The sequence below is a fragment of the Ailuropoda melanoleuca genome, chromosome 16 (assembly GCF_002007445.2).
Source record: "Ailuropoda melanoleuca isolate Jingjing chromosome 16, ASM200744v2, whole genome shotgun sequence".
Lineage (NCBI taxonomy): Eukaryota > Metazoa > Chordata > Mammalia > Carnivora > Ursidae > Ailuropoda > Ailuropoda melanoleuca.
Window position 1 is genome coordinate 15432072 of NC_048233.1, and position 21860 is coordinate 15453931.

Below are 21860 nucleotides of genomic sequence, written 5' to 3' on the forward strand. Positions count from 1 at the left end.
AACAGTAAAGAATGAATAAGAAGAAAACTAAAGTTGGTAGCAGTGTCCTCATTTCTTATCACATCCTGCTATAGGATGCTCTTCCTGTAGGTAGAAGATAGTTTTAAGACCTCTCCCACTCGGTTTGTTTCTGGCACCCAATGCATGTTCACAGAAAACAAAAATGCTGAGATTAATTGCTTTAAGTAATATATATAATTCCCATCTATTAAATAAATAACTAGCAAAGAGAGGTTTGCCATTTTTTAGACACCAGAATGAAATCTGCTTACCTCTGATTACAAAGCTGACATGCAAAGCAGTCCAGGTGGTAAACGTTGTCCTTGGCCCTCATCACCATCTCAAAGGCAGGGATGAGCTTACTACAGGCGGCACAGTTTCCCGTTACACCGAAGAGCCTGGAACAGCAAACATTTTTTTTCAAATTCTTACAGGGAGTTCTGAGATGAGGACTAGAGTAGATGCCAGTACACCCTGCAAAGCTATCAATACACAATGCCTTATGATGTACACAAGCAAGTTTTATTCTCGGCAGATGCATAAGTATTCTTCTCTGATACATACTCAGTTGACCTTTCATGATGAAAATCACATCTCGTTTGAGGAGAAAAGGAAAAGACAAATACATCAGGAGGCTTACATAACCGCACACAAACAAGTCAATGGAGGTGAATTCGCAGCCAAAAAATCTACTTGATAGAAAATACAGTAAATAGAAATGCATCGTGACTTTGATCTTAATGCCACGTGGTCACCATTTTCGTTGGAAAAGAAACCCATTTGAATGACTCAGTATTTTCTGACATCTAGTTACTAGAAGGTTTGCCATTATTATTAAAATAACATTTATGAACAAGCCATTTAAATAGTCAAAAAAAATTACAGGTGCATGCACCTTATGGCCCTATACCATAGTTAAGCTATGATTATGTTATTCAAGGAGCACATTAAAGTAAATGAGGCTGTAAACTACATATAGCTTGACCAGGAGTTGAAACATAATATATTGAAAGAACCACTGGAACTGTCCAGGAAAAAGGTATTTTAAAAAATCCTATTTGTGATAGATTCCTGAAAATAGTTACTGTGATAACCTAAAAAAAATAGTATAAAATAAAGTGTCTCTATAGTTTCATAATGGGAGGAAATAAAATATTTTATCCATTTGCACTGGCAATATTTAAACCAAGTTTCTTTAAAGTTGTTAATGGTGGTGAAGAGTTATTATAAATAATATTCCGTGCATAGCAGTTAATGCACTTTTTAACTAGGAAGCAAACTAGATGGAAAACACCACATCTGCCAGTTTTCTTTTTTCTCTAGCATCAGGCTGACAGGAGAAAAATATAATGGCTCTCATGGGAAAGACCAAATTAAAAGCAGTTCTAAACTAATGAATTCAAAGGTGCTATGGAGAAAACTCATTTTATTTATAAAAGTGTACTTTAAAAAACTTAGTCTTTCATTTTATTGAATTTAAGGATTACGCCCAAATGTGCTGAAGTTTCTCTTCTTATACTTTCCAAATACTCCAAAGACAGGTCTTTGCTTAAGGCACGCATATTCATTTTCAAGCTTATAACCATTTCCTCTTACCAGGCTAATGACAATTGTTGGAAAGAGTTGTGAGAATGGTTTTCAGGGTCTGGCAAAACACGTAATAAACGTTCATGTTATGTTTTTGTTAGATTGTCTCTTGAAGAACATAAGCGCCTTGAGGGTAGAAAGCATAAATGCTTTTCAAACAGCTTGCCAGTATAACTTGTGCCCTTGATAAGAGGGGAAGGTTTATATTCAAGAAAACTAAATTCAAAATCGTTAGATGCTGTTTTCCTACAAGAATTTTAAAAACATTTTAATAAGGAGTATAACTCTAATCACCTTCGTGCTCCCGGTTTACAATCCCTATTTTAAGAAATAATTTTTCTCTGAAAAGAATATCTCACATCTACTGGTGTCATTAAAAATGAAACCACCACAAGCTAAGGCTTTCATCCTGTTCTTTTGTAAGCAGAGTTTTTCCGTCCCTTCTAACATTTCACGTTTACTTCTCAGCGCACTTCACGCGATCCATTCAGAAGTCACAACCCTCACACGTGCCATTCGTTCCTTCTGTTCTTTCATTATTATTTTGGAGAAATCCGAAATCTTAAAAAGTTCCTTATTCCAAGAATATAGACGCACTTGTGGATGGAGAATGTGGCCGGTAGGAGAGAACGCGGTTTTCGAGAACTCCTCGGTTTGCTTACACCTCATAAACATCTCCACACAATGCCATTTTGAAATTCTGGACATAGTTTCCCCCAATTTCAATTGCTCTCGCTAGCTGAGCATTTATCAGCTACCTGATTAGAATTTGTTTCCACACAAACCATTGATCATCAGCCTATTACTAGGCAAATGACAGTTAATTACCCACTACATTAACCACTGGGACCTGAGACCTGCTTCTGCTGCCATCAGTCAACATGATAAATGTGGCAAGTTCAGTAATGCATGGCCAGCCCTGAGCTGCCTGCTATACTGCGAACAACCCTCAATCTCACTTCCAGGCCCAGGAAAATCTATGGCAATCTGCATAATTACAAGCTCTGGGTTAATAACAGACAAATGATTTGTTGCATCTAAACAAAGTCCTTGGAATGGTCCTGGTCTCTGGTGGCTGGCCGTCCGGCGTGCCGCCTTTAGTGCACTTTCCACTACAATTGCACAAAACAGTTCTCTGACGTTACAGCCTTCCAATTTGTTGCCCTCCAATTTATGGATTCTGCATATGTGATTTTTAATCATTAAAGGACTCTTGAAGCAATATTATCTTAATTATTCTCTGCTGTAACCAGGGAATTAGGCTTCAGATAAAATTTTCTTCTTCCACGCACTTTCCCTGCCTCGCTGGAGGCTCCATCAGTTTCCATCTACACCTGGACTCTGAAATCCCAATGATGAATTATTGCCCCTTTTCCTAAGAGGGCGAACCTTACAAGGGAACATTTTACTGAACTGTCAGCTCACAGACAGAGTGCGGAGATGCGGAAATCTGATCTAATTTACTGCAAAACGATGCATTTGTTAGACTTTTTCCTCAGTTTTGTCCAAGGATCAAGAGATCATTCCATAGCCACATTCGTGTGCTTTTTCGCAGTGGGACAAACCCAAGACTCTCTGAGAAAGGAAACAAAGTCCTATTTTACAAAATCGGGTTTTTTCAAAGCCTATAATGTTATCCTTTGGTTTTCAAACATGACATTTGCATTCTCAGGCAAAAATAATTTTCATATAATATATCAATTAAACTCAAGGCATGCCTAGCCCTCATTTGTAAGATTTTTTTCAGATATGTCTAGAATATATTCGAGAAGAGTCTCTTAATCATCTAATTCATTTAGACTATTCATAATCCTGGAAATTCTTGTAACCCCTTCCTCTCCACTCCTCACTCCCAGACTCATTTCCAGGGATGTTAATACTGATCCACTTTTCTGTTTAAGCGAGAGACCTCTGTAATCTCTTGTTTCTAGTGCTTACAAAATCTCATCCTAACAGAAGAGGAGGGTCTAAGTGTACTTAGCAAATAGTACATTGAGACAGACAAAGCTTTATTTTAAAAAGGAGGCATTTTGAAATTCTGACCTAAATTCATCATGGAGTATCAGCTCATAAATTTATGGTAAGGAAAACATAATTGATCCATTTTGCTCAGCTTAAAACATCTTACAGATTATTAAAGCATGGCAGGGGTTAATTTGCCAATTTATGGGCTAGATTTTTCCCTACCATTTATGCTTATATTAGGCTTTAAGCGATATGACCTTTGTCTTGTTTCTGACACACTACCGAAAGTGGACTTACGAGAAGACAAGGTGACAACTACCATCTATACCATATCAATGCGTATAACTATTTGCAGGGATCCCAAAGGACGTTCCTGTCCCTGTTCCATTCTGTTTTCACTTTTACTACCTGGCACTGACAATCTAAACACAGACACGAAGGTAAAAAACCAAACAGACAACTTATGGGTAAGAACTCAGCCTATCTGTATGCCGTATAACACTTCCCATACTGTCGTGAGCATGCAGAGAAATGGTTAGTATTTTTTTGTGTATGGGTGGCAAAGCAAGAACTAAGACAACACATATATTTTTTAAAGGTATGCCGAAAATTTTGCATTTTTGCTAAATGTTCAACAGCTTTTGCAACATAGTCATAAATCAGGTGAATTCTGTACGGGTTAGTATAGATCCATTACTAAAGTTCCTGGCGGTGGGGGTAGAGAAAAACTCAGGACATATAATCATTTAACACAGCAATAATGAATATGGTTTACTACAGGCATCCGGGGGAAAATGAGTGTTCATTGTATTAGCGTCTTTTATTTCACAGCATCAGATGTTTCTATAGATTTTTTACCAGGTCAGTGGCTCAAGTCACTAAATTAAATTCCCCCAAGCCATGGAAAGCATAGTATTTGACTCAAATTAATTTATTATTTGGGGGAAAATGCATAAATAAATATCACTGCAGTAAACCTTAATTCTGAGCAAAGATCAAGTGTTCTCTTCTAGTATTGAGGCAACCCTCATTTAGCAACTCGAATATACATGAATTCAACAGTAAATTTTTTTTTCAATATTACAGAGAAGACTTAGTTAACATCCTCTGTGTAAAAAAAACCAAAACCTTCTCTATGCAGAATAACTCGAGATGAACAAAGAAAGAAAAGTTTAGTTTTCTAAGAATACGAGGTTGCAATCCATGGAAAAGATCTTTAACTTTTGACTGCAGGATGGTGAAGTTTTATTGAACATGTTATGTGAGAAGGAATAGAACATTTTCACAGATTGAGAAAAACAATTGCTTTTTTGGTCTATTACAAATATACTTCTCATCTCCTTTCCTATTTCACTTCTTAAACTAAGGAATGTAGTGATGGACNGCATGTTTAAAAAATGGCAAATATGCTAGCAGTCTGATAGGCTGAAGATACAGGGAGTAGGAAGAGAAGCACAGACAGCCCACGTATGTGACTCTGGGGTGGATGACTAAGGCTTCAGGTTTGGTGCAGTAATATTTAATTAAGAGTATCCTCAGAATGTGTGCCTCTCCATGCTCAGGCAAAACTCTCCTCTTCCTTGAATCAGACAGAATAGCCCTTGGCTTTTGGGTGCTCGAATCCAACCCAGAGGGCTAATTCCTGAGTATCAGCCAAATCACCGGCTGGACTAACTGAATATCAGCTCACGATCCAACCCATTTAAACAACGTCATGGTGGGGATAATAAAATCATAGGTCAAAAGTTATCCCTGAAGAGGAAGGGGAAAGATTTAACTTAATTGGGTTTTTTGGAATTCCTATTGTCTATACTTAATACTACACTTGGACTAATAGAAAAATAAAAAATGCTAAAGGTGAAGAAAGAGATTTTGGTGGAAGCCATTGTCATCGGTCTCTCTGGGGAGTGCATTTTGGCCAAAAGAAAGACTAAGGAAACATTCTAGGAAGACTTCCCATAAAACTATACTTGACTTACAGGAACCTATCATTCTAGAAGAACCAAATCAAGCCNAAAAGCAATTGCTTTTTTGGTCTATTACAAATATACTTCTCATCTCCTTTCCTATTTCACTTCTTAAACTAAGGAATGTAGTGATGGAAAATGAAAACACTTTAAACATTCAATTCTTTTGTTTTAAATGTAAAAAGCTCACCCATTACAAGGGTGAAGAGAGTTGAACCTATTGTTTTCTCCCCTGTTGGTTCTTAGCATGTGCTCCACTGTCACCGAGATAAAGAAATTGTGGGAGTTAAAAGAGGAAAAAAGACAACATTGAACACTTGTAAATGTACAAAGGAGAATATAAAAAATGTTTAACATTAATTTGAACCCTGCTTCTAATTGTTACACAGTTAGGCTTAGCATATATTTTTAGTATACATTGTGCAAATAGATGAATTTGAATTTTTCAAAAGTTAAGCTAAAAAAAGTTGACCATGTTTTAAAGGTACTAGATACATCACCTGTTAAAGGAAGCTTAGAGATTATTCCTTTCAGAGTTAAGTAGTTTTATTGTATGAAATTAACTCTAATTTGTGTTATTAAGTTCAGTCTTTGCATATATTTTTATTAACAAATACAGTTCATGCCAAACAGACACATAAAAGCCATTTGCTGAATGTAAAGTTTAAAATAAATATTAATATATACCTATATAGTATATATGCATATTCTCTATATGCATGTGTGTGTACATATATGCAGATATGTGTATATTCTCTGTGTAAGATCGTATATATATGATAGAAAAGATACATATCTCCTATATAAGATCTCTCGATAGATAGACAGATAGATACGTCTATATAGATGGACCTACAGGGAATACACACACAATTAGCTCACTAGGTAAGCAGATGTTACAGTGTGAGTGGGAAAATTAAGTCAAACTTACTAAATGCCTAACTACAACTTCAGGAAAAAACTGCCAAGGCCCATGCCATAGAGTTGTGACATGTTAAAATATACAACTTGCTACCTGAAATCCCAGAGATAGCTTATGGTACAGACAGAAAGCTCAGGTTCAACGAATCCTTGTTAATGACAGTAGAGGCCTACTATGTGCACGGTACTTGGGGACGCTAGGATGAATATCCCCGGGCATGTGCTGTCAAGGAACTAGTGAGAAGTACAGTTCAGGGGACAGGATGTAAGAAGTGCCATGCACAGGGGGTGGCTGTCACTTGGTAGGCCGGTGCCGCACGCAGTACCAGGGAAGACATGTCATTTGAAACAGGACTTGAGTGACAGATGGCATTTCAGAAGGTAGAGAACTGGTAGGAGCAGAAGAAGGATTTCTCGGGTCAGTTTAAAGGATAAGCAGAAGTCTGGAGATGGTCAAAATCAGAGTTATCTAAGGCATGTTTAAAAAATGGCAAATATGCTAGCAGTCTGATAGGCTGAAGATACAGGGAGTAGGAAGAGAAGCACAGACAGCCCACGTATGTGACTCTGGGGTGGATGACTAAGGCTTCAGGTTTGGTGCAGTAATATTTAATTAAGACTATCCTCAGAATGTGTGCCTCTCCATGCTCAGGCAAAACTCTCCTCTTCCTTGAATCAGACAGAATAGCCCTTGGCTTTTGGGTGCTCGAATCCAACCCAGAGGGCTAATTCCTGAGTATCAGCCAAATCACCAGCTGGACTAACTGAATATCAGCTCACGATCCAACCCATTTAAACAACGTCATGGTGGGGATAATAAAATCATAGGTCAAAAGTTATCCCTGAAGAGGAAGGGGAAAGATTTAACTTAATTGGGTTTTTTGGAATTCCTATTGTCTATACTTAATACTACACTTGGACTAATAGAAAAATAAAAAATGCTAAAGGTGAAGAAAGAGATTTTGGTGGAAGCCATTGTCATCGGTCTCTCTGGGGAGTGCATTTTGGCCAAAAGAAAGACTAAGGAAACATTCTAGGAAGACTTCCCATAAAACTATACTTGACTTACAGGAACCTATCATTCTAGAAGAACCAAATCAAGCCNATAAATCAGGTGAATTCTGTACGGGTTAGTATAGATCCATTACTAAAGTTCCTGGCGGTGGGGGTAGAGAAAAACTCAGGACATATAATCATTTAACATAGCAATAATGAATATGGTTTACTACAGGCATCCGGGGGAAAATGAGTGTTCATTGTATTAGTGTCTTTTATTTCACAGCACCAGATGTTTCTATAGATTTTTTACCAGGTCAGTGGCTCAAGTCACTAAATCAAATTCCCCCAAGCCATGGAAAGCATAGTATTTGACTCTAATTAATTTATTATTTGGGGGAAAATGCATAAATAAATATCACTGCAGTAAACCTTAATTCTGAGCAAAGATCAAGTGTTCTCTTCTAGTATTGAGGCAACCCTCATTTAGCAACTCGAATATACATGAATTCAACAGTAAATTTTTTTTTCAATATTACAGAGAAGACTTAGTTTAGTTAACATCCTCTGTGTAAAAAAAACCAAAACCTTCTCTATGCAGAATAACTCGAGATGAACAAAGAAAGAAAAGTTTAGTTTTCTAAGAATACGAGGTTGCAATCAATGGAAAAGATCTTTAACTTTTGACTGCAGGATGGTGAAGTTTTATTGAACATGTTATGTGAGAAGGAATAGAACATTTTCACAGATTGAGAAAAGCTTGCTTTTTTGGTCTATTACAAATATACTTCTCATCTCCTTTCCTATTTCACTTCTTAAACTAAGGAATGTAGTGATGGACAATGAAAACACTTTAAACATTCAATTCTTTTGTTTTAAATGTAAAAAGCTCACCCGTTACAAGGGTGAAGAGAGTTGAACCTATTGTTTTCTCCCCTGTTGGTTCTTAGCATGTGCTCCACTGTCACCGAGATAAAGAAATTGTGGGAGTTAAAAGAGGAAAAAAGACAACATTGAACACTTGTAAATGTACAAAGGAGAATATAAAAAATGTTTAACATTAATTTGAACCCTGCTTCTAATTGTTACACAGTTAGGCTTAGCATATATTTTTAGTATACATTGTGCAAATAGATGAATTTGAATTTTTCAAAAGTTAAGCTAAAAAAAGTTGACCATGTTTTAAAGGTACTAGATACATCACCTGTTAAAGGAAGCTTAGAGATTATTCCTTTCAGAGTTAAGTAGTTTTATTGTATGAAATTAACTCTAATTTGTGTTATTAAGTTCAGTCTTTGCATATATTTTTATTAACAAATACAGTTCATGCCAAACAGACACATAAAAGCCATTTGCTGAATGTAAAGTTTAAAATAAATATTAATATATACCTATATAGTATATATGCATATTCTCTATATGCATGTGTGTGTACATATATGCAGATATGTGTATATTCTCTGTGTAAGATCGTATATATATGATAGAAAAGATACATATCTCCTATATAAGATCTCTCGATAGATAGACAGATAGATACGTCTATATAGATGGACCTACAGGGAATACACACACAATTAGCTCACTAGGTAAGCAGATGTTACAGTGTGAGTGGGAAAATTAAGTCAAACTTACTAAATGCCTAACTACAACTTCAGGAAAAAACTGCCAAGGCCCATGCCATAGAGTTGTGACATGTTAAAATATACAACTTGCTACCTGAAATCCCAGAGATAGCTTATGGTACAGACAGAAAGCTCAGGTTCAACGAATCCTTGTTAATGATAGTGGAGGCCTACTATGTGCACGGTACTTGGGGACGCTAGGATGAATATCCCCGGACATGTGCTGTCAAGGAACTAGTGAGAAGTACAGTTCGGGGGACAGGATGTAAGAAGTGCCATGCACAGGGGGTGGCTGTCACTTGGTAGGCCGGTGCTGCACGCAGTACCAGGGAAGACATGTCATTTGAAACAGGACTTGAGTGACAGATGGCATTTCAGAAGGTAGAGAACTGGTAGGAGCAGAAGAAGGATTTCTCGGGTCAGTTTAAAGGATAAGCAGAAGTCTGGAGATGGTCAAAATCAGAGTTATCTAAGGCATGTTTAAAAAATGGCAAATATGCTAGCAGTCTGATAGGCTGAAGATACAGGGAGTAGGAAGAGAAGCACAGACAGCCCACGTATGTGACTCTGGGGTGGATGACTAAGGCTTCAGGTTTGGTGCAGTAATATTTAATTAAGACTATCCTCAGAATGTGTGCCTCTCCATGCTCAGGCAAAACTCTCCTCTTCCTTGAATCAGACAGAATAGCCCTTGGCTTTTGGGTGCTCGAATCCAACCCAGAGGGCTAATTCCTGAGTATCAGCCAAATCACCAGCTGGACTAACTGAATATCAGCTCACGATCCAACCCATTTAAACAACGTCATGGTGGGGATAATAAAATCATAGGTCAAAAGTTATCCCTGAAGAGGAAGGGGAAAGATTTAACTTAATTGGGTTTTTTGGAATTCCTATTGTCTATACTTAATACTACACTTGGACTAATAGAAAAATAAAAAATGCTAAAGGTGAAGAAAGAGATTTTGGTGGAAGCCATTGTCATCGGTCTCTCTGGGGAGTGCATTTTGGCCAAAAGAAAGACTAAGGAAACATTCTAGGAAGACTTCCCATAAAACTATACTTGACTTACAGGAACCTATCATTCTAGAAGAACCAAATCAAGCCTCATGAATGATTGGTTAGGTGTCCGTGCCCTAAAAGATCACAGAATCTACCGCACTTTGAAGACTGTGATTCAGAATAGGTTGCTTTAGGCTATCTCAAGATGGTCCAAGAAAACAAGACAAAACAGCAAACTGTCAGTACTGTTCACACCTGGAATGCGGACCTTCATTTCACCATAGAGCTGGTTCTTTCCCCACCTTCACCCAACTCGTAATCCAAGCTAACTATATTTTTATTCACTGTCTATTGCTCTGCTGTCCGACATGGTTACCACTAGTGGCTACTGACCACTTAACATGTGGTTAGTCTGTACGGAAATACATTCTACTTGTAACATACACACCAGATTTCAAAGCACAGGAAAGTAAATATGTCATGAATACCTTTTAAAATATTGATTACATGTGGAAATGATAATCTTTTGAATACCTTTGGTTAAAGAAAATATGTTTTCAAAATTAATTTCACTTAAAAGAAAACTTGCCTTTTAATGAGGCTACTAAGAAAATTAAAATTAATATATATGTGAATCATATTATATTTCTATTAGATAGTGGTGGTCTCTTTTCCTTGCACCCCTGGATACACAAGGCTTATCACAGTTAAAGGCATGGAGACCTAGAATTTTCTAATTGAAACTCATCCTAGAAATCTCTCTTCCAGTGTTCAATGCCTACAGATAAAAAAAGTAAAGGCCAGAGATATTTTCTCCTAACTTCAAACTTAAAAGTATGTATGCTAATAGTGTGACTCACTATAGCACACCTCTACTCTGAAATAGATGACAACGTTACCACCTATTTTGCCAGTTCTGGGCTTACTGAGTGTTAACGCCTTTCAAAACTTACCATTTTCTTTTCCATGTAATCAGCAAGATGTAAAGAAAAAGGAACTGATGGCTGGCCTTCCTGGTCCCTGTCCTAGCTCTGCCACGAAGGGCACAAGATGCCCCATGTCTACATACAGAAGCCTACACCATTATTTAGTATCAGCCCGTCACGATAACCTGCACCTCCTTACCTACATCTGGGCTTTTCCTCACTATACTTCTCTGTTTTGCCCCATCAAAATGGAGCAAAGAGCCTGCACCGGATAAAAGTCTCTAGCTTGCTGACATGACAGAGAATCGATTTACTTAGAATTACCATCTCTCTCTCCACACCCGACTCAGTCAAAAGTTACAGTGTTTAAATACTATACTTTCACCTTCCACAAATCACTGTCAATTTCTCCTCATACCCATTTTCCAAAGTCTTATGAGCAGGTGTTACTGCTACTTACGATCAGCACAGCAACCTACTGGGAGAAGCGATTCACAGAGAAGTAAAATTGAATATTTTTCCTTCGACATTTGACGAGGATAATACTTCTGGGGAAATATGGCAATTGTACCAACATTTTGTAGAATTATAAAATCTTAGTCCTCAAAAGAATCTTCTGTAGCTAAAACAAAAGAAATGTGCCAAACTGACTATTTATTGTTGGGATAGTAAAAGACAAGGTTTTTCAAATTTTTAGATATAACTATGGAAAAAGCTAGAATAAGAAGATGTAGAGAAAAGCAAGAGACAGTGAAATAAGGGATAACATAGATGAACTAAAACTAGAAATACACATTTTTAAATAATTGAAGTAGATATTTCATCTAGTCACTAGAGCGTCCCTGCTCTAATTTTCAGGTAAGTTTCTAATGGAGGAGAGAACAATCAGTCACAATTTATATGACCATAAATATCTATAACTGGTTTTATAGATATCGTGGGCAAGTTAATTACTCTCTATCCCTTCCTTAATATAACTGAAGAAGTTGTTGGTAGATCAAAATAAATGATGCACTGGTTTTAGCCATGGTACAATACATGCTAATTAGAACGTGCTATGTACAGTTTTATAATAAAAGGCTTTTAAGAATTTTTTAAAGCAATAATCTGTCTTATCATAAGTTTCAAAAGCTTTATCTACTACAGTTATATAAGTTTTTCAGGGTCAAAAGTTTTGAAGTAAGTAATATTTTCCTAAAAATCAGCATTGCAGTCTCTTACTATCTTTACAGACTTCTTGAGGCCTATAATTCCCTTTTCTTTCATCTTTCATTTTCACACTTGTGTTTGTATATACTATATATAAAAGTGAGCAAGAAAGTGGAGTGGTATCTTATTTGAAAATATGATTTTTACCCATCTCGTAACTAATGAACTCGCAGTACTCAGATGTTTCAACAGAAAAGAAAAATAAAGAGGAAGGAAAAAAAAAAGCTTTTACGGGAAGGCGACAGAGGTCAATTTGTAAACAGTTATTTGAGAACTAATCATGGGAAAGACCTTGTCTTTGATCTTTTTCAAATAAGCCACTTAATATCTTCATGTGTCAGTTTCACCATATTTGCAAGTGCCACTCACTCACTCATTCATTCAGGCGCTAACGAAAACTCACTAAAGCTCCGCTGGGAAACACTGACTCCCTGATGACAGCGTAATCGGGGCACCAGTGCAAACCTATCTGTTCTGATGTAAAGTGTTTCTTTCATATCCAGAGGTTATGATTTTGTGACAGTAATTGCTGGACTATTTATAAAAAGTAATCACTTACCTAGCGTTAGGTAAGGCATTTATTTATTCTTGCAACTAGCCAGTAAAATTTCAAACTTTTCTTCTGGGATTAATTATTATGACTTACTTCAAAGAAAAAGTGCTTTGTAGGATCCTAGTGACAACGCTTATAAGAACTTGTTATCTTCAGTTTAGTTTCAAATTTTATTTAAATCTTTTATCTTATTTATTTGAAGAAATTATCTAATTACAATACCCTTTTAAGGTAAATGGCAGGATTTAGGACATGGTGTAACTTATAAGTTTAACTTACTAAAAATAAGAGGTGCAGAAAATGTTACCAGAGATAGTCATCCTTATTTTCTTTTTAAAATTAATTAATTAACTAATTAATTAACTTGAGAGAAAGAGAGAGAGAGAGAAAGAAAGAGTGGTGCAAAGGGGCAGAGGGAGAGGGAGAAGCAGACTCCCTGCTGAGCAGGGAGCCCATGTGGGGCTCCTCTGGGGTCATGGCCTGAGCCAAAGGCAGACTCTTTTTTTTTTTTAATTTTTATTTTTATTTTTTTTATTTTATTATATTATGTTAATCACCATACAGTACATCCCCAGATTCCAATGTAAAGTTTGATGCTTCATTAGTTTGCGTATAACACCCAGTGCACCATGCAATACGTGCCCTCCTTACTACCCATCACCAGTCTATCCCATTCCCCCACCCCCTCCCCTCTGAAGTCTTCAGTTTGTTTCTCATAGTCCATAGTCTCTCATGTTTCATTCCCCCTTCTGATTACCCCCCTTTTCTTTATCCCTTTCTTCCCCTACCGATCATCCTAGTTCTTATGTTCCATAGATGAGAGAAATCATATGATAATTGTCTTTCTCTGCTTGACTTATTTCACTTAGCATTATCTCCTCCAGTGCAAAGGCAGACTCTTAACCCACTGAGCCACCTAGGCACCCATGTCATCCTCATTTGTAACCACGATCATTTGTTAAGAAGGCATCAAAATATACCCTAGCTCCAAATTCCATGAGCGCCATCACCAAAGATTCTTGGAAGGTATCTTATTGGTTCTCTTTTTTAAAAAAGTGTTTTCTGCAAAGCAAATTTAACATGTGACATCATTTGCATCTTTAGGATCTTAATGGACAATTGTTCTTAAAATCTTATAANAGAGTACACTTATCGGGGCGCCTGGGTGGCACAGCGGTTAAGCATCTGCCTTCGGCTCAGGACGTGATCCCAGCGTTCTGGGATCGAGCCCCACATCAGGCTCTTCTGCTATGAGCCTGCTTCTTCCTCTCCCACTCCCCCTGCTTGTGTTCCCTCTCTCCCTGGCTGTCTCTATCTCTGTCGAGTAAAAAAATAAAATCTTTAAAAAAAAAAAAAAAAAAGAAAGTACTCTCAAAACTATCATTTTAAAAAATCACATGTGGGTTACTCTCTGTAATAATGAGGGCTTTACATGTCACAGTGTGTGCAGGACCATCCTGCATACGTACTTTGACACAGGCTAATTATCAGCAGTGCTTTCTTTATCAAAGTGTTCTGGGTTGGGTAGAAAATGATACGGCAAACCTAGTAATAGCCAAAGATCAATTAGAATTCAGACATTTCAAAATTTCTGTTCTCCAGTTCCTTTTTTTTTTTTTTTGACCCAAATAGGCAGATTGAACTAAATATCCTTTAAGGGCTTTTGTATAATTTTAATATTCTGTGATTTTTTCATTGTAGCTACAGTGTAACTGGATGATTCAGGTAAAAGCTAATTTGGAGAATTTGACTTCTAGTTGTCAGACTGAATTTGTAACATTCTCTTAAAACCAAGTTAAAAGGGAAGGTATACAACTTTTATTCAGTACAAGTTAGTATTTTATATTTCCATATATGTATGTATGTGTATACAGATATGTATGTCTGGATATTTTTAACTTGACGTTTAATTTGAGAATATTTTCAAAGATTTTTGAATTGCCTTAAAGTAGGATTTAGAAGAATTACCAAAATAAACCCATGAAAACAATTATTTGTAGGATGAGATAAGTTCTTTTTTGGAATAAGAAATCAACAAAATATAGAAAACTCAAAAAGAAAATAGTTTTGTGGAAAGAAGAGGTATAATTCTTTACTATTAATTAGTCTAAGCTCAATGCTCTCCATCATAGATTTGTCCAACATCAATACAGTATTATGGAGGAGAAACACTGAAGTTGGCTTTCTGTGTAGTAAAACTATACAAGAATTATAATCAGACCTGTAGATCATCTTTTTGTATCTACACATACAAGGTCATTCATACATATGATGCACAAATAGTATCATATAAACATGATTTTCTGTGTAGTTTTTAAAACATTTTCTTCTGTAAAATGTTATTTCCATAGCACTGACTTCAAGTAAAGACTTCGTTTTTGGAATGTGTATGAATTTTCATTATAATAAGAAAGAGCTACTGAGGTATATCCTTGTTGTGTCACCTTTAGGACTTATTATTTGAAGTACTTCTTAGAAATTGCTATGCCACAGTGTCTAGAATTTTAACTATTCCTTAAATACTTCTAAAACTGGATGTCAACCCTTCATAAATAGAAAGTGTATTGGGGTGTGTAACATCAAGATATATCCCACTTCCAATTTATAAAACACACTGAGTTCAGTTATCTCTAGAACCGTGCATATATTATTAACCATAAAAGTTCGGCTCTGTGTCAATAAAGTAAATATTTTTGTAAGAAACCTAGGCAGACCACTTTGGGAAAACCCGTTCATGGAATATACGCTAGAATAATTTGCTCCAAGAATATTACCTGAAGGCAGAATCTGCTAAAATATTTGATATTAATTCATTCACCTAATTTTCTAACACTGTGATAATACCAAGTGGACATGAAAATAGGTTATCAAAATGGAAATTACTAATACGAAACCTATCCTCAAAAGTAGAGATGTTTTCTGAGTAATTAGTACAATTCTCAAAAATGCTTTTCTATGCTTTTATCGTGTATTTTCTTATCCAGATCCACTTTGTGAAAGAAAAAAAATTATGCTTAAAAATCACTTGAAATTTTAATTTTTTAAGTGAATATATTAAAGTTAGGAATCAGCCATTGACTCAAATCATTGACAGAGGGAAATCATATTAATTAAGTGTATTTCAATGTCGGTTCACAAATGCCCATTGCATAAACCTCCTACTAACCTCTACTACTCATGTAAATATTATCTGGGGTCAAGAGAGAAACTATTGAATAAGGCACAATCTAAAATCATTAGTGAACAAAACCAGACATAGCAGAAATAAAGATTTCAAACTCCGACACACTGAATATAGAAAAATGAGGCACTGGCATCATTTGACAGCTGATACTTACTGGTAACCACAGGCCCTGAAAAGACAACTTAAAATATATTTGAACTTACGTGTGCGTGTCTATATGCTTGTGTGTCCACATGTATAAATAAAGTACTAACCTACTAGTTATCTCTTTTTACTCTCAGCCTGTCAAAAAAACCTGTCAGCTGCAAAGGCGATAAGGGGGGCAGTTTAAAGAAGATACTGGAGCCTTAAGCTTCTTAATGTGCCAAGAATCAATCCCATGAAAGCAAACAACTTGAAAAAGGGTTCTATGTATTTAGGAAAGCTCTCGGGCTCCCTTCCCGCTCAGCTCCAGCCCGAGCGACTGTTCAAGTTTTCTCACCCTAATGACCCCTGAAGCAGCCCTGAGGGATTGCAAAACAAGGCCGTTACACAAGGCAGCTTGCTAATTGAGAAGTTGATCGGGGGTAGAGAAATCCTGCTTTACCACGTTAAGTGTCGAAATCAAGCATGACTAGATTGACGTCGCCAAATCACCGTCTGGAGGCCACTCCACGCCAGGAGCAGCAGGGCTTTTCACACCTGATAGGCCCTCACTCTATCTACATCAAGTCACATTAAGAAAGGAATGGATTACGGAACTGGAGCCCGCGTCCCGAAGAGCATTACTCCACTGCCTAATTGCTACTTCTCCGCTTCCCCCAAGAAACAAACCGACCTGGCGGGCAGCTTACCTGTTCCCTTTGGAAAACCGGCCCTTCCTCCACCCACATCGCCGCCGGTCGCTATGATAAAAAGGTTAGCACCAGACCCCAGAACGAGTTAGAGGAAGACAGCAGGCTTAGACACTTCATATTACACATTCAATGACATTGATTTAAACTACAGAACCCCCGGAACAATGTTATGAACAATGGCCCTTTAAAGCTTTCTTTCTCCCCCTTTCCCTTTTCCTTTTTTTTTTTTCCCCCCAATGAAGTTGCAGATTCACGGTGTATGATCAGTGAAATGCCTGAAAACAGATAGTGATTTAGACGCCAGGCGGTATGCGGGAGAGAGGGGAGACCTTCTGCTTTTGAACTCTGAGTCCCCAGTCACGGATTTGCTGCTCTCCAACCTAAAATCCCCTGTGACAGATGGCATAATAGATATTCCCGACAGCCCACACTGGCAGGCTGATAGTACTTGGTATTTTTTCCTACATTCTGTTTCTGACAGGTTCAAAGCCCTTACCCAACAATGTGGTTTAGGTGGGGAGGTGCAGCGAGAACCTGAATTAGGAACTTCCCCCCATCTCTACCACTTTTAAATTAAATTTATTATTATTATTGTTATTATTATTATTATTATTAATTTGTTACCACTTTTCAGTTTTAAATCTCAGTTTGCTTGCTGAGACAATGGAGTGAATTTCAATCTGTCCTCCACTAACTATAGGGCATGGAGGGACATCAATAGCTTTCTTTCCAACTGCAAAGATTTTTTTTTTTTGGCTGTTAAAAAACCATTTCTTATATAAATTTGTACTGTGAAAATTAACCTTTACCATACTTATTTGAGAGGTGGTACGTGACAGTCATTTTACAGGGAAAACTGAGGCACAGAGGTTACAGTGACTCACCTCAGATCTAACAGGCAATTAGTAGCAGTGATGGAAACCTGGAAGTCTATAGTTTCTGATACCCAGACTGGTGATCACTCCATATCAGACTTCTGGCCCTTAATCCAATATGATGGGTAAGATAGTGTGATAAACTGGTAACAAAGAGAAACAAACAAAAAACATACAAGGGGAAAAGGTATTTTCTTACCTTGCCAAAGATGACAGGGCAAAATCCACTGTACTCTATAACCTAGTGGTGACTTCCAAGGAATAATCTAAACTTACTATGATATTTGTCATGCATTTATAAAAAGCTCAACATTCTCTTTTGGACCTCAAAATTAGTAAACAAACCCACAAGAATAAAACCCCACTAAAATCAAGGCTTTATTCATTTTAGAAACCACAATCATAAGATCAATTTCCCCACACTAAAGAGAATACTGCCCACAAAAGAATTTGTAATGGAAAAAGCAACTGAAAATCTAACTTCCCTCTGAAAATAATACCTCATCATATTAGACAAATCAGTCAGAAGATTTTCCTATGCTTACACTGCAGAGAAACATCTCAAATCAACATTAATATGAAATCTGGTCAATTATGTAGGGGCTTCTCATGTAAGGGTGAATATTTCTTCAGCCCTGGCTCTGCACCTGACACTGTTCTAAGCATTTTACGGGAGTTGTCTCATTAATCCTCACAACAACCCGATTAACAGGTGGCAGTTTATTCCCCCACTTTATGGATGAGGAAAAGGAAGCGTTCAGAATTATGTCACATGCCCGGGGCGCATGGATAGTTATTGGGGTGGTGAAATCCATGGATTCCTGCTCTTGCCTCAATAGAACAAAAGGAATCCCAGAGGCAATTTACCACTTCTTAAAGATCCCTTTTCACTTCCTGACCTCCCAGAAGTACTTATGATTAAAGCCAAAATCTATCTTTCTAGACCTTCCACTCACTGGGGCCTTAGAGAACAAGTCTAGATCTCTTTACGAAGAACAAGTCTCTCTTCTGCAGACTACATAGCCACGCCCCTTCCTGTTCCGGGCTGACAGGTCAGGACAATCTGCAAGTCCCTCAAACCAGAGGTCTCAAATTCATCTTTGACTCCTCCTCCCCTCCCCAAACCCTCAAAGTCAATCCTGCCAGTTCTCTCTCTTTAATGCTCTATGGATATGTCCCTTTTTTCTTCCACCACAGTGACCCATCTCTAGCATGCATCATTTCTGCCCTTGACTCACACTGTGACCTCCTAGCTGAACATCTTTCTCTACCAGCCTGGTCTGCCCTGTTCTTCACTCTCCATGCTGCAGCCAGTTACTGTTATCCGATAACACAGATCCAGTGTGTTGCTTCTGCCTGCAACCCTCTATAACTCCCCACTGCATTGACGGATAAAGGCATGAAGGCGTGAAAGGGCCAAACCATCTGGCCTCAGTCTTCCTCTCTGTCTTCTCTTCTACAACTGTGCCTTGTCCCCAACATGCTCTCTTCTCTCTCAATTTGCCATCTGTTTTCACTCCTGATATCCTATCAGTCCTTAGTATTAAGCCCCTATTCTTCCTGGCAAACTACTACTCCTTTGCCATATTCAGCTCAATTGTCACCCTCTGATTTCCCTGAGGTGAAAAGAACACCGCCTTCCTTTGGATATTTAACCACTTGTTTTGATATACCATATGGACCTCACAATATTTGTACCAGCTTCTTTTCCTCTGTCTCTTCCTTGCTAGATAGTAAGCTCCCTGGTACCACGCACTCTCCCTTACCTAACGCATGTCTTATATGCCCTGACGTTACTGAAATCCACAGCAGGGACATAACTGGAAATGAGCATTCTTTCCTTGTCAACAAATTAGATTTCATATAGGAATTTTACTTATACCCACTAGATTAGTATCAGCTATTTTTAGAATCCCATTTTGAACTCAGTGTACAATGCCTATAACACCTCTAGGCAGAAGTCAAAAATAAATAACTTAGAAGCTGTTACAAGACCACACTCCCCGTGTCCTTTCCTGAGCTATACCTCATAGAAATAACCGAATAAGGACAAAGCTACACTGAGTAAAGCTACACCAGCCCCATGTTAGGCAACATCACCATCTACTTGCCCAAGCTCCGCACCAATTAGGTCTGTCTTTGATCGCATTCCAGACGGTGTAGGTGGCAACGTATCAGAATTGTTACTAAAAGGTGGGGAAAACTTGTATCTGGTATCATCACTACCCTGGATATCTGGTCATATTCTTTACCATCATTACCCCATTACTCTCCGGAGTAACGAAAAGAACAGGTCACGATGTTACACATCTCGCTTAGGCCCGCAGCCCTGAAGGTGCGCGGACGTTCACGCTGATTGCCCAGGGAGGCATGCCTCCTTCTCGTTCTCAGCAGCCATCTCCTACATCTCACTTCCTGCTGGCATTTCATGCTATTCCACTCCCTCCTCCTGCCCTCCCAAGAAGATTTATTGAGCACTTACTACCTGCCAGGTTTTCTACCAGACATCAGGTATCGTAAAACAAGTAGGACACTGCCTTGTCCTCAAAAGGTTTGCAGTCCAGTGCTGGAGAGAGAGATAAGTAGGGATAACAATGACCAAATAATCCATTCTCTTCTCATAACAAACAGTCCAGGGGCGCCTGGGCCGCTCAGTCAGTTAAGCGTCTCCCTTCGCTCAGGTCATGAGCAAAGGTCATCCAGCCCTGCGTGGGGCTCCCTGCTTAGCGGGGACCCTGCTTCTCCCTCTCTGTCTCTCTCAAATAAATAAATCATTAAAAAAAAAAAATCTGTGCACATCTGGAAAAGGATTTTTCTTTAAAGCACTAATTTCTTCTTTTTATCTGTTCAATGGCCTACAATAGCTCCATATTACTCACATAATAGTATTCATTCTGCCCAGTATGCCTCTCCAGACCAATTATACAGGATCACAATTCTCTCTTCTAAATGAGTCACCTAATTAGAGTTGCCAGATTTAGGATTCCCAAATATTGCATGGGGCCTACTTATATTTTTAAAAAATGACCCATTACTTACCTGAAATTTAAATTTAACGGGGGATCCTGTATTTTGTCTAGCAACTCTACACCTAATTTGACCAGCCAGCCCATTTGCCTTACTGTTAAGTTCACAATGGTCTCCAGCGCTCAGGTAGGCAACTATTCCCATCTAAAATGCATTTTCTCCTCATCTCTCATGCCAATCTCATCTACTATCAGAAGTCTTCTTCAAACTCTTATAGTTAAACTTACAGAAAATATTAAGAAAATACAGAAAATATTAAGTGACTACCTAAAGTGACAGTACGGCAATTTTCTCAAATTCACTGACATTGGCCATTTAGGGGATTCTAGGAGAACTTATTTTTCTTCGAACATTCACATAAACTACTGAAGTTTGAAAAATACTGTTTTACTTAGTTCACTTGAACAGTATAAATCCAAAATTACTTCCCACCTCTTCAGTGTTAAAAGGGTTGGGGGAAGAGGGGAGGAATTGGGTAGATAGGGGGATAGGAGGGGGAGGGGAAGAAGTAACACTTTCTTTGGTACAGACCTATCTCAGCCTGGCCCAGGCTCAGGTCTGATTAGAAAAATTTCAAAGCACTACAATAATCACATTAATTCATGAAAAGAATGTATCCAAGAAGAAATAATTCATAGCTCTACAGTTTAATAAAGTCACAATTTGAAATAAAAAGCAAAAAAAAAAAAAGGTCCCTTATTCCAATGAAATATATTGCATTGTTAAGGTCTAGTATATTACACTTATACACACTTTTGACAGAATATATCATTGCAAATAGGTGACCTTTTCCAACCCAAACACTCTCTAGAGCCCAGTTTTTAAAAAAGGGATTGATTACAAAGGTCATAAACTTCCATAGGGATTTTTTTTTAAAGAGAACAAAATGTCTTTTCAAACATTAAATTATATATATATATATATATTCCCTTACATACACATTATTAATATATTTAGGGGAACCATTATAAAATGGCTGGGCTGTTTTCCAACAGGCTTAAGAAACCAAAGAACAAGGAATTGCCTAAATTTTTCTATTCATTCACAAAATGATTACCTGAAAGACAATGGGTAGACTTCACAGGGAACTGTTTTGTGAGCCTCAGAAAAGAATTAAAATTGGGTGTGTCTGATGCTACTGATAAGAAACAAGTTTCCTGGTAGGTACTTCACACCCTCCCAGGTATATA

General features: G+C 37.7%; 1 protein-coding gene across 9 annotated transcripts in view; it reads right to left on the bottom strand.

Annotated features, from left to right (window-relative positions):
* LMO3 (LIM domain only 3) overlaps positions 1–21860 on the bottom strand; it is a 62108-nt gene that overhangs the window by 13492 nt on the left and 26756 nt on the right. For all 9 annotated transcript variants that reach the window (XM_034645446.1, XM_019799142.2, XM_019799140.2 and 6 more), the window contains one exon: positions 273–398. In XM_034645446.1, the coding sequence (XP_034501337.1) occupies positions 273–398 (126 nt within the window). The remainder of the gene's footprint in view (positions 1–272; positions 399–21860) is intronic.